Source organism: Heliconius melpomene, chromosome 13, assembly GCF_056956725.1.
Source record: "Heliconius melpomene rosina isolate 202511_hmr_F chromosome 13, ASM5695672v1, whole genome shotgun sequence".
NCBI lineage: Eukaryota > Metazoa > Arthropoda > Insecta > Lepidoptera > Nymphalidae > Heliconius > Heliconius melpomene.
The window spans coordinates 11,193,660-11,208,139 of record NC_140401.1 but is presented as its reverse complement, the minus strand read 5'-3'; the positions used below and the strand labels follow the sequence as shown (position 1 = coordinate 11,208,139).

General features: G+C 32.5%; 1 protein-coding gene across 17 annotated transcripts in view; it reads right to left on the bottom strand.

Moving 5' to 3' along the window:
• The window catches only part of rg (A kinase anchor protein rugose), a 424,034-nt gene that overhangs the window by 320,848 nt on the left and 88,706 nt on the right, over window positions 1–14,480 (bottom strand). For 14 of the 17 annotated variants that reach the window (XM_085196888.1, XM_085196873.1, XM_085196875.1 and 11 more), the window contains exon 2: window positions 12,514–13,390. The exons of the other annotated variants lie outside the window; for them this stretch is intronic. In XM_085196888.1, coding sequence (XP_085053014.1) covers window positions 12,514–12,732 — 219 coding nt within the window. In that variant the 5' untranslated portion in view covers window positions 12,733–13,390. The remainder of the gene's footprint in view (window positions 1–12,513; window positions 13,391–14,480) is intronic. 17 annotated transcript variants of the gene reach the window in all.

Genomic DNA, 14,480 nt, shown 5'->3' with positions numbered 1-14,480 from the left:
TTTTTAAATTGATGTCAGAAGTGAGATTCCTGATCGTTGCATTTCTTTTCAACCAATCTCAAAAAAGAGGATGTTCTCATTTTCAACCAACTTCAAAAAAGGGAGATTCCGAATTCACCCGAATACTTTTTATGTTTGTTCTTGTCAATATACCAAAATGTAACTTTGCACAAAAATAATAGCTAATTAAATGAAGTTTTACATAGAACAATCACAACCACTCGTTGACAACCACTACCACCACCATCACCACTCGTTCAAGAAGCATCATTTTAAGATCTACCCATCACTAAAATACGTAAAATAAATTAATTTTTAACAAAAACAAAAACCGACTTCTAACAACGAACTAAAAAGTGAAAAATAATTATATAAAGATTTTATAATTTTGAAGTCGGTGTCAAACTAATGCTACAACACCTTTACTACAATATCTAATTACTAAGCCTGTTTGTTTTACTTGGCACCGACTTCAAAATTATAAAATCTTTATATAATTATTTTTCACTTTTTAGTTCGTTGTTAGAAGTCGGTTTGTGTTTTTGTTAAAAATTAATTTATAAAAGATACATGACAAAAGTTTCAAAAAAAACCACACCAAAACCACTTTCAAAATGCTATAGAAGGCAGGTCAGGACCTATCTACGATCCAGTATCTATACCTACCTGGCTGCTGCTGGATGGATATTAGGCAACTTACTAAGCTATATATCTCTAAAGAACACACAATTCTAATTGGACAGATGTAAGATGTCGAATGCCCGTCGCCAAGATTCAATTTGCACTGCATTCACAAATCCAGTGTAACACTACGCAGAACGTACGACCACTGTGGACACTAAGCTGGCGTTTCAGCTGCTATTTATGTGACAAGACCCCTGCTTGTTTTGTATGTAACTTTTATTAAAGTGAATTAATAATAAAAATAAAATTTAATAATAATGATCTTCATTCTTGCTACTCGCGCAAGGTTATAACCGTTTGACTGTAAACGCGACAGGTTGTGGATTCGATCCCCATTCGAGGATAAAATATTGAATATTCTCATTTCTTCGCAAAGCGCGGCTTTAAGTTTCGCCACTCAACACGCCATTCCTTCAGAATTCGGTAGAAAAGAACGAAGTGTCATAACATTAGGTTTCCACTGCCTACCCTGCTAAAACTAAATACGTTATATAAAACGATATATTTCCAAGTATATTTAAGAAGGACATAATAATAATCGTACTTAGTTTCTTTAAAAATATATAAAAATGAAAAATATATGCATAAAAATGAAATTTGAATATTTATGCTTAAATTTGGTTTGCCGTAACACCGTTATTTTTATGCCCCCTGGCGACAAGGCACCGTTACGGTAATGATTATTCGTTGACCCAATTTTTGCGTTTGATGCATGAGTCACCCCCTTAATATGCGTCCATTTTAGACGAAAATCAATTTTGTGGAGTATGAAAATATTGCTAATACTAATATGATGCCAGGGTTGCCTCTCAAATTGACCTCTTTAACAGAGAACTTAGAGAGTTAACTCAAAAGCCCACTGTACAACCCTTTGTTTAACGAAGGATTATTTTTTCGTTAAGTCCAGTTCTCTGTTTACGACAAATATTTCATTTCGTTTGTAGCACACTGACTTTCAACTGAAACAATAAATGTAATGTTTATGTTTTTTTTTTTTTATATTAGACAATTACGCCTTAAAGTGAAAATTGTCGATTTAGAATTGGTTTTAGCTTTGAATACAATTATTCAACTGAGAATCTATACTTATTTAAAGACTAACAAAACACAAATTTACATATTTTAAATAAAATTCCTTTTTTTTTCTCAAAAATTTCGAGTATAAATATATACATTTTTTCAATAAATGTCAAACTATTTCATGTCAATGTAATAATTTCTATGAAGCTAAAAATATCATGAGTTTACTGTCTATAAATAATATAATAATAGATTCTTATAGTAGCGCGACGGGACACAAAGGTCACGGAGCAATCAAATCACACATATCTGAAATCAGACGTGTGTCACATACCATTATAGCAATAAAATGAATTTAACTATGTAAGTAATGTATTTTTAGATATTGAGCCCCTGCTATATGCAGGATATAGCTTGAAACTGAAAAAATCTAACGTTAAGTTTCGCCAATCCGTAAACAGGTTCTCTCAATGGGAGAAAAGTTAAGGATTGAAATAATTAATTGAAACCCGGGAATATTTACACAGCAATGTTTTTAATATAATTAAAACAATTGTGAATTTTGATAGTTAAAAAGTCCTCACTCATAAATAACAAAAAAATAATAATATAAACATCTGTTGTATATATTTCTTTTGATTCTACCTAATTCAAAAACACAAGAGTTGCTGCAATCACGTACCAACTTTGTTCTTTTGAAATATAAAATATTCCATACCGAAAATACATCTATTACCATGCAAATGCGCAAACAAGGTGTAAATTCATTTTGGCAAAGCCATCCTGCGTCCTCGGCGTCTTCAATAACACGCATGACGTAGAGAGGGGAGCCGGGAGGCAAGAAGCAAAAACCGAATTAGGCATGGAGATTACGATACGTGTAATAACTTACAAATGCGTAACGACATTTCATTTTTACATCTCGAATGTTAGGTTATGCATAAAAGCTCTTATGACAGAATTTTATTACGAAATTATTATTATTTTTATATGACACGCTAAACTAATATAATTTCTTTTTAGTTCAATTTTATAAACTACATACTTCAGTTGTATTTACATTGTAATATCCATTAAGTTATGTAATTGTAAATCAAAATATCACTACGAGTAATAATTGTTTTTAAATTTGAATAAAGCCTGGTGTATATGGATTTCATCCCTCTATATGGTGTTGCTATTTGATCAACATTCAAGTTAGAAATTAACCGAAACAAACAGTATCACATACATTAACACTTGAAGTATCAGAGAGCTCTCGGCTCTTAATAAACACTCGCGAGTCGGACGCGGTGGAGCTTTTCAATTGCGACCGCAAATAACACAGTAGGTACATACATTCGTAGGTAGATCCCCGTACACAAATTGCGAACATATAACGATTATATCTTTTTTTACATTTCAAAAGCTATTGTTAAAAATTACCTTAAAATATATATTTATGTGATTCAATATAGCGTTGGAATTTCGTTTTTTTAATAACGTGTACAATGTCTATTATATATAATTATAACCTTACTAACCGTAATAAATATTTAATTATACCAAAACTAATCCTACAAAAAACATTAAGTAAGAAAATATTCTCCCAGGAGCTATATATGCCCTATATAATATTAGATATGTTGATCTTTATTCGTAACTGTCTAAGCACATGTGCATATAAAATGCGCAGTGAATTATTCAGTGAATATGCAAAGTGCTCCTAAAGTTAAGTATTTCATTCTGAGCTTTGGACGTTTAACTGCGGACTAACTGTGTGTGTCAGTCTGAATATTAATCCTTAAAGCGAAAGCTTAACTTTCAGTAATAACACATTTATTACTTTAACGCTGACCAGTCTATTCCTATATGTATAGATAACATATCTTTCCGTTCTTCATTTTTATACAATACATTAAACAACGCTACATGTAAAAGAAATGAGGGACACATACAGATGACCAACATTAACTTAACGAATAGTAAAATAATTAATTTAATGTTTATTAGGCAGGCACTCCAACAAGTAGAAACGATCTGCAATAGAGCCGTCACCCCCAGCCCCGGCGGTAGCTGCAAACATTTATTTCACCCTACTTCGCGGCGTAATTTCGTTTGGAGATGCCTAAATTATTTTGCAATCACAAAATTTGACAAGCTCACAACGGATCGCAGCCGCTAGCCGCAAATGGAGGAATTAAAATCGAGCACCAAGTCCTCGTTTTAGTAAATTAACTTTCATGAACCGCGATGTAGAAATTGTTCAAAACTTACGATTCGGATTGAAAGCATTATAATTGAAACCATTAACACCGTGTTTAATTGGGGATGGGATTGCTTCGAGTTTACCCAATTTATTCGTGATTGTTTTATGTTGTGCAAATTTAAATACAATTTTCCATTAAATAGTATTGAAGAAAAACAAGCCGTATTATAAAAGTCCCATATTCCATAGCAAGCTTGAATTCACCATATCAATTGCTTAGTTATTACTTTAATCGATTTAATAAAAAATCAATAAAATGTAACTTAAAATAAGATAACAAAATAAAGTTATTCGAAACGATTTGCTGGACATCGAGAAAGACGATACTAATTGAAATAACTTTTTGTATTTCCATTTCCTTTGCAATTATTTAAAATAACGTAACAAGCGCTATTTGATATTCTGCTTCTAATTATTACCAAGCGTTGTTCGTTTTACAATTAAAGTCAACGCCAAATAGAATGATTATAGGCGATGATCAGTGGCCTTAATATACGAGTATAAACACAATGACAAGTAAAATATTATTAATCATAATTTCATAAAATCAATAAAACTAGGAAAGGCCTTATTTTGGAAAATTTTATATGAATCATAAAACTAAAATTACGACGTAAACGTAATAGGTTTTATTTAATACTCGCAACCAAGTTGCTATTACTTCGGAGTATATGTATATGTATGTACCTATTAATTATTATAAAATTGTTCTTTCATTTGCCAAATTACCATTATTTGTAATAATCTGTTTCTTCGTTATCTCTTTATTTGTAACAATTCTGGCAACCATGTAGATATTTATTGTAGTGTATTACAAGACTAATGTAACAATATAAGAAAGGCCAGAGGTCAGTCGTGGGCCTGTGGCACAAGCGTGTGACTATAAACGGGACGGTTGTGGGTTCGATTTCCCGAGTGAGAATGAATTATTTAATATTTTTATTTTCTCGCTCTGGTAACAACCTCGAGAATTCGGCAGAAGCGAAACGGAACCACTAGGTTCTATCTGCTTACCGTGCTATATGCGGAATACAGCGTGAAAATAAAAACAAAAAAATCCTAAGACCGAAGTAGATGATTCGGAAATAACAAATCATTTTCGGATTCTATGTAGGTACTTACTTTAAAACTGTGTACTAAAAATTGTATAAGCCATGACTTTACCCCAAAGTATAGTATTCAATAATAGAAAAGTATCAACCAAATTTAAGTATATTTTTAAGTACATACCTACCAAGTAACCTCCTGATGTTGTTAAAAATTATCCATCAAGAAAGACCAGCACTTTTATTACTTTGTAATAATAAATTGTAATATTCGGCAAACTAATCAAACTTGCTCCAGCTACAAGACTCTGTTTCAGAGGCGATGGGCGCTTGTTACCTTGCCCTGAGGCCTAAAAGATAGATTGGTTTATCTCTGCTACGATGAGCAAGCTGTTAATGGATGTTTCAACGTCAGAATACTGAATTTGTTAAGTTTATTAGATATTAACATAGGGTTTCGAATATTGCTTTAAAAGTACTTTAAAACGGATTAATTTCGGTTCTTTCGCTCTAGCCAGACGAAACGCGGCTTCTGTTCCGCCACTCGACGTACAACTAGCTACTAGCTTTTTATTAAAAAGAAATACATGACATAAAAAGGCAATAAAATTAAATTTACAATAATTTAATATGCAACAAAATATTCTTTAATCATCTTAGTTTATTATAACTGCAAATAAAGTAACATAATAAAATTCATTCCTAAGCACAATAAAGTAATATATCTTTAATAATGGAGTCAACTTCAGTTTATTACAGTCATAATTAAAGTATTGGTTAATCAAACTCCTTAGCATACATAGATTTAAGGCGTAGCGCTTCAGGCCTATTAGGGAGGTTGTTAAACTTTACGTACATTAGCTATGTATTAATCAAACAACTTTTAAAATATCCTCAGGACAACTGAATAAATTTAAACCCTCGTAACGAATTAGAGAAAGGATTTACTACTTTCATTATTAAATATTCAAACAAATATATATAAAAGCTAAAATCACAAAATAAACTCCAACAAAAAAAAAACGTAATCCTTTAACATTTCACGAGCACAAAACATGATTTGAAGAAAACTTATAATACCCAACGAGTAAATATATTCGTGATAAGTCCATGTCAGCTTACATCGAGAGTAAGATAATAGTTCTTATAGAGCAGACGTATTACAATAATGGATTGGTGTTTTTGCCAGCCCTGGCGGCAACCCGCGGGGCCTGAGAGCCTCCGGGACCTCCTAATGCCAAGACGAGGGAGTCTGATTTACTTTCAATAAAACACCGCTCCCGAACATTCACTGAATATTATATGGGTTCGTAATAATGCTCGTTTAAAATTTAACAGCATTTTGATGTGTTTTATGGTATAGTAAAACTTATAAGCCCTTTTAAGGAAGTCATATAAGTTTATTTAATAAAGGTGTATATGTATAATACTACCTATTTACTACTGCGCGCCCGTGGACAAATGAAAATTCAACGTGCCCTGATCGCCGGTGTAGTGAGTTATATCCAGAAAATATCAAGTTATGATGTAATACGAGTATATCCTGTAGTATTCTTTGCTAAAATAACTATGAGCGCAAACAAACGCAATCTTTAACTTTTAGCTAAATAAACTCTCTAGCTTTATATTATTAAGTTAATAAAGTATAGATATTTTTAATAATATTGTCTAATTTTTTTTTTCTATTTAGAAAAAACAACAAAATCTATCAAGCAAAAAACAACAATTAAACTTTATACACCTGGCATAGTATATTTGAAAAGCTTTTCGCCTGAAAGCAAAGTATAGCAAATACATTTTATTTCTGTGCACATTTGCACAGTAATTTTGTGTTCTCCACGAAGTAGTAAATATTGTTGTAAGTCAGCAGCTTTGCTAGAAATATATAAAATCTTATAGTTTTGCAGCTTTTACACTAAATGACTTGATTGCTCTTTTTAAAACTATACGAGTCGTGGTATAAAATATTTATATCAGATTTTTTTGCTTTTCTAAATAAAATGAAATGAAACAAAAATCTTATAATGTAAATTTTATGTCAAAAATATATAAATTACTATTATCTTTACGTATTTCATTGAGTATAATTATAATGGTTTTTCCTTTTTTCACATAATCTCTTAACGCTAGAACATTTCACTAGCTGATGTAAGCTGATGGAGTCTAATGTCGTATTACGTTATCAGATACGTGTTTACCTAAAAGTTCTAATTTAATAACGATTTAATAATTTAGGTTTACGTAATAGTTGACGATACTTAAGGTTGAGGATCTTAATAAGGGAAACTCTGTTTTAATTTTTTAAAAAATCAGCTTCACTCTGTATCCCGCACACAGCAGGAAGACAAATAGAATCTAGTGTTAAGGTACTGCACTCTCTTCCCCACTTTCCGCCGTATTCTGGAGGCATTTTGTGTTGAGTGGCGGCACTCAACGCCGCGCTTTTGCCTCGATACCACAGCAAAAAATGGAAATATACATTTAAATAAATATTACATTTCCTTGAGTGGAAATCGAACCCACAACCAGTCACGTGCAGTCACACACATAATAAAGAATCACCCAGACCCAGTCAAGTATACATAATATTATGTCAAGAAAACATTAAGTCATGAGTATATGCATAAGATTTTATATTATGTGATATTTCAAATACCTTTTTGGTCTTATCTCATTTATTGTATATTTTAATCAACTTTCTAAGATAGATAGACATTATATAAAGTTTCCAAAAAAACTAGATACTTTTATTAAAATATGCCTTCGGGCGCTCACATAAAAAATAATATGTAGGCGCGTTGAAAATGCTTTGCTTTAAAGATATTTTTAAGAGAACTAGCTAGACAAATTTCAACTTTCTCTTTAACATTTTCTTTGTGAAACATTCACATAAATATTTTTTATATTATCAGTGACAGTTACAATGTGAAGCTAATTTAATATTGTCATATTATTAGGAAAAGTTCACTTGGCAGAGAAAAAACTGATAACAAGTCAATATTCTGAACTTTCCATCCGTTCCAGGCATTTTATGTAATCATATCCTGTAATTTTAATTTTTTTTTCTTGCGTACTCATATGTCAATTCCTTATATCGTATGTGCCTAATTTAAGCTTTTTTAACATCAGACATTTTATTTTATTAGAAAGTTACTAAACGTGTCGTCATATGCCTCCCTACTTCTCCTCGACACCCTAATTCTGATCGCATGTTTTATTCATAATCTAAGCAGGAGACTCCGAAACACCGATTTGCTGAAGTCCATTAAAATCCAACCACAGTGAATTTCAATAGGGCCAATGTCAACGTTGTAGGCAGGTGTAGACAGAGCACACTCCTACTCGTAATAATGGCCGAACTTCTCGTGTACGTTTGTCTGTGAAGTAACGATGTTTAACTTGCTTTGTATTTTTCAGTTTTGACAAAAAAAAAGAAAATACAACATAAACAAATATGATATATCCATATCTATATCATGTGTTGCGAGATAGGAATAACATTATGGAAAAAGAGTTTTATTTAGCTAATCCGTGTTTCAATACCGTTAAGTCTCCACATACAACATTCTCTCTACCATTACATATGTTTGAGATTAAATATAAGAAGCAATTACAAATGTACCACATTACATTACCTATAAAAGATTTATTAGGTACTCTCCAGCTACACGGTAAACGCGGAAATTTCGTGAGAACTGAAAATTATGAAAGATGAATAATAATTTATTTACGAGTACACAGCTACCTTTAATCCCGCAAGCATCGCCTCTGAAAGGTCACGGCTATAATTACATTTAATTATATAGACTTGAGCTTTTCTTGTCAAGCATTTCAGAAGCTTTACTCAGAGTTTCACGTAATAGGAGTAGTAAGTTATTTTGAAGCAAGCTTTGAAAGAGAACAAATATGTCTCAACTTGCTCACGTGAGAAAATGTAATTATTCTTAACGTGTGACATGTTGAATTACATCACTGTCTCTTAGCCTGAGACAAAAAGAACACAGCTAATGAATAAACTTATAAAGGCATGTTTATGTCATGTTTCAGTACAATTGTTGCAATAATTTAAAAAAATATACAAAATACGAAACCTTACACTTTTCTAGTCACCTTCTCGCAAGTAAAGCAAATATTTGTGGAACACAATATACTCGTAATAACATAAGCAGCGTGTAATCTCAATTGTAACAAGTCCATAACTTTGTATTGTGTTGGAGATGAAGCGCAAAGCTCGGTATTACTCGTTGTATTATAAAAGTAGCCAACTACAATGCAGGCCGAATATGCTTAATCTTACTTTGTCCGCTCAGCGAATAACAACACGGTGGTCTAAATTCAGATAATAAGCTCAGATTGTTGGAGTAGGTACAATTTACTTACATAAGGTATACTAGGAATATCCAAGTGATTGTATATAATATCCAGTTACCATGTATAATTTCTAGAAATAATACACGATTTTTAACCATACTCACTATTAAGCTCTATATCTACCTAGATGTAAAAGAATAATAAACATATCTGTCTTTTCGTGTAATTCTAGACGCGTACACACGTTCATTACAGTAAGTTGAGATAAGTAGATGGGAACGTCGAAATGTAAGCAGCAACAAGGAAATAAACAATCTCGTTTGCGCATTTATAATATTAAATTAAGCCAATATGGGCACCGGAAACAAAGGGAGCCTGATTTTACTGTTTCATTAATTAACAGAGTTTTATTAACGGGAAATTTTCTTGAGCTTTAAGAGGCTTTTAATTATGTACAACTTTCAGATTTGGGAGGAAGTTAAAAATTATGAAATACCGTGATTTGCACATCCCTTGTTTACGAGACCTGTAAAATTTTTTACGTCAAATCTTTAAAAGGTTAGTGGCAAAATTTTATTCATTTTAAATAAAACTCTGGTACGAAAGTACCAGAAAGGCTGGTGGAAAAAAATATATTTAATGCCATACAGCATTCTGTATCCTCTAAAATATTAATTTTATTATTTAAAATTATAATCTGAGGTCTTAGTATTTTATGGTTAAATATATTTTTTAAATATTTATGAAATTAAATAAAATATTTTCTAGTACCTACACAATTATAGGACTATTTTTATATTATAAAAGTAGAAAAACTTTAACTAATACGCCATTCCTATTTAGAGCGCTAAACTAATTACGGCAATCGGATCAAAAGGCTATTATAAGTAAAGAAGAACGAATATAGCAAACTCGACAACTTACAAAGACCTAACTTAATTAGATTTTTTATTTTTATTTATATTTCCTACTTTTTTTATATTTAGTATGTTAGTATTTTGCAAGAATATTCGCTTCTTTGCGAAGTGGGATTACGTCTATGCATATATTTATAATTGTGGGTATGACGTCCACTCGGGGAATGATTATATTTGAACTGTTTCCATTTATTTGCATCAAGCGCGGCACTATGTTGTGCCACTCAACGCGCAATGTCTTGACAAATGAGCCGAAAGTGAGGAACATAGTGTCTTGGCACTAGTTTCTGGCTTACCATTCTATAAAAAATAGTGATAGATAATAATGCGGGAAAAAGCGTTACGCTGCAAGTGTATTTCTTGTGTTCGTTTTAAATGGCGGCGGAGAATCTTTAAATCGATACACCGCGTTCGTGTCGACTCAAAGCAAATTAAATGAGATCAGGGAAGAGTGAATGCCGCTGAGGCCGCGGAGCTACGCTCAAATTGAACATAATTACATTCTATTGAATGTTTACCTCACGAATGCGAACTCTTTGGCTTTGTGATGAGTATAAGCGATTAAGGTCAATAAAATAACCTTTACTCAGTTTCCGAGAAGTAAAAAGAAGATATTTATGATAGTATATTTAATTCACTTAAAAGCATTGTTTTAATATAAATTATTTGTAAAGGGTTTAATACTTCAAACATTAAAATGAGTCATGTATTACGAATTCTCTTACGTGTGTACCCGTCACAGCGCTTGTATTTGGTTTAATAACATCCATATATGCATTTTGATATCCATAGACAGAAATAAAAGAAAACTGATAATTTTATGTCGCTTAAAAACTAATAAGCTAAAATTCAATTAAGAAAATTCGAACTAGGAGGGGAAAAAATCCTAATCAATTTTGCAATACGCTTCAACATAAGTATGTGTTACATTCGTCGTTACATTGTCACTACGGCGTATATCCACCCAAGATAATAATTTGATAAGACAGAAAATATCAGATTCCTTTCGTGACATTACCAATGAATCCTTAAGAATACATACGTCTACCATTACCATGATAAATATGGCATTAGATAACTTAATTTATTATCTTATTTTAATAGGTACACACGTAATCATTATTTGTTCTAATTTGAATGAACGGACAGCGACTGGCGTACACGTAAACGTGATATTTGTGGGTTCGACTCCCACTGGAGGGAATGATGATACTCAAATAATTTTCATTTCCCCGCTCTAGTAGATGAAATGCGGCGTTAAGTTCTACTCAACAATCATGACACTCCAACACGCAATTTTCCGAAAAATTATGTCGAAAATGGGAACTTTGAATGTTTTAAGTTTTGAAGCTGCTATAATGAATGTATGTATAAAAATGAACAAAAAATATTTGGAGGTGAATCACTTCGTTCTCTGTGTTCTGCATAGTTAGCGGATTTTCTTATTTTACCTTCTCCTTATGCAAATCTAATTTAAAATAACTGAATCTACTTTATAATAATGCCTACTATGCTACGATGGCTTTATATTAATATTGACATAAAAACTCAATAAAGAATTCGCCATTATGTGTATACAAAGCGTGACCCAAAAACTCAATGTCTTTATATATGCGGAAAATTCGAAAATTGGAGAGCATATGACATAGATTTTCTTTAACTCAACCGCAAAATACGATAAAATGCACGAAGATAAAAAGAAACAATTTATCCAAATCTATTGAGTATTGTAAGATACTCATCGCAATAGATATTTCTACGATATATTCCGAAAGAAGTAAAGCTGAAGTAATCTAGTCTCGATAGTCACAATATAATGGGAGAAATTTGCTTTTCAATCAATTCGTTCCTTTGGAAATATTACATTTGTTGTAAATCCCGCGAGACTAGTTCAAGCTTAATAAGAAAGTACTATGAAAAGATTGACCGAACTATCTTCGAGTTCTTTTGATGGCAATTCAAAGAAGATAAATATATAGAAAAAGGTTTTACATTAGGCGTACAAGTAACCTGACATTCTATAAAATTGATACTGGACAAATAGTACCTATAAAGAAATATTTTATCTACTAGTCTTTTTTGCTCAAAAACTGGCCTAAAATTACATATAGATAAAATATCAGTTTTTATACAGAAAAACTAAGATGAATCAATTTTCCAATGGTTGTTCTATTAATAAAAATTAAAGAAGAATAAAATAAAAGATAAATAGCCTCAAAATTAATAACTACAAGACACTCTCTTAAACTCTCAAACTGTAGAGTCAACTGAGTGACCATTGACTTACCGAAAACGCCTTGAGAAACACCAGACACTGTATAATGCCCTCCATCGTATCACCAGTGAGACAGAAGGTGCCTGTCAGGTGTCTGCCCTTCTTGTCGCCGAGTTGCGGTGCGGCGGCCAGGCTGGCGTGCACCAGGGCCCCGCGGGGCCGCGCGTCCCTGGTCGCGCCCAGCACGCCGGGCAGTGGTGCGCCCTCCATCAACCGAGCGAGCGGGTCCATCGCCCGCTAAAACCTCATCACACTCATCGTTCACTTCATACACTTTACTGTAACTATGGTTGCTCGGCCAGACGCATGCTATACTAACTTATATGAGGTAAGTATAATTCACCACTTAAAACATTTTGGTTAGTGTAGTTTTAATATAAACTTTATCGTTATTTGAGCAATAAAGGTTTTATTGAATTAAACCTTTTTTTATTTGCAAAACGTCAATAAACACAACCTTGTCAGTTAAATACCTTAAAGTTAATGTCTATTATAGAATCCGTAAAGTGTAAAAGCAGTTTAGAGTCCATTACTAGTCCGTGGATAAATTTGGCACTTAGTTTAAACGTTTAAAGATGAAAGACGAGTAGTTAAGACGAATTAAGGTCGTTCAAAGACGTCGATGCGGGACGAGACCGACACGACAGACGGTGCGATAGTCTGGGTACTCTGACACAGGCTCATGCATTCCTCGCATCGGCACTTGTCATCTGCTTGTTTCCAGCATTCGCTATTGAGTAGGAGTGCCACAAAAGAATAGATGAGCACCGCCATCCCTAGCACTAAGTAGATTTCCATCTTGCACTACAAATTATATTCCTTCATTTAAACCAGACTTCCCGTGAACTCATTTGGCACACATATTGAATAACTTCTTTTATTTTAATAACTTATATAGAAACATGAAAAAAAAATTGACATTTTATATTTTTATTTAACTTATTTACGTAATGGATATTTACCTCAAGTGAAAATTATTGTAATAATCGTGTAAGCACAGATAGGAAAACGTCTATTAACATTCCAAACTAATGATTGATAGAATAGTGTGGGTCAGTACAGAAATACTTAGGTACATATTATAAATTAACAGTAATAAAGGAAAAAAAGTACTTCTTAATATTGATTTTTTATTTTCGTCATACTTTGATGACTCATTCTCTGGACGTGCCCAGCAGATTTATGAAGCAAGAGTGAGATTGAGAGGGGGTAAAAGGGATACCTAGATTGACATTCTAAAACAGAGAATCGATGATACCAGAGGAGGGTCACTTAAAAAGCTTGAAGACCTTCCGACAGGCTGGTATGTGGGGATTGATGACATTGGACGAAACAAAAGAGATATGCAGACATCTTAGTGTTGAGTGCACTGTTATTTTCTGGCTATCCCGCTGAAAAGGTCCTTCTTCATCAATATTTAATACATATGAGTATAACTATTTTACACTTATATGGTATATGTACACGATACGCTAAACAATAAATCACCGCGAGCTATACAAACAAGTTGTAAAGAGTTTACCAATGAACCAATAACAATTGTTTTTCTTTACATTCATTTAATGAAAGCTATAATAGTCGGGAGCTTTATACGCTGGACGCACACTGTTATTCAATCGAGTACTCAGCGTGTACTAATTGGTGAAATCATACAATAGTGGGTACTTTATGCATTCGATGTCGAAATACGTAAATAGATTTTGTACGATATTATTAGTAGAGATTTTGAACGAGGTAATTGGCTGTTCAGACTGAACAGAAATGTTTATTATTTTGCATCGAATAATTTATTCACTATAAAGCTGATTATTGTACCCTTAAACATAGCTACACATACCTATGGGACAACTTTTGTTACTCTATTAATGATGACTTTACAAATAAAAAAAATTACAATGGCTCTAAAGGTTCTAGATCTAGTGACAAAGCCAAGTATTGTTTTTGCTTTAGCTTTATGCTATATTCCGCATAAAGCCGAG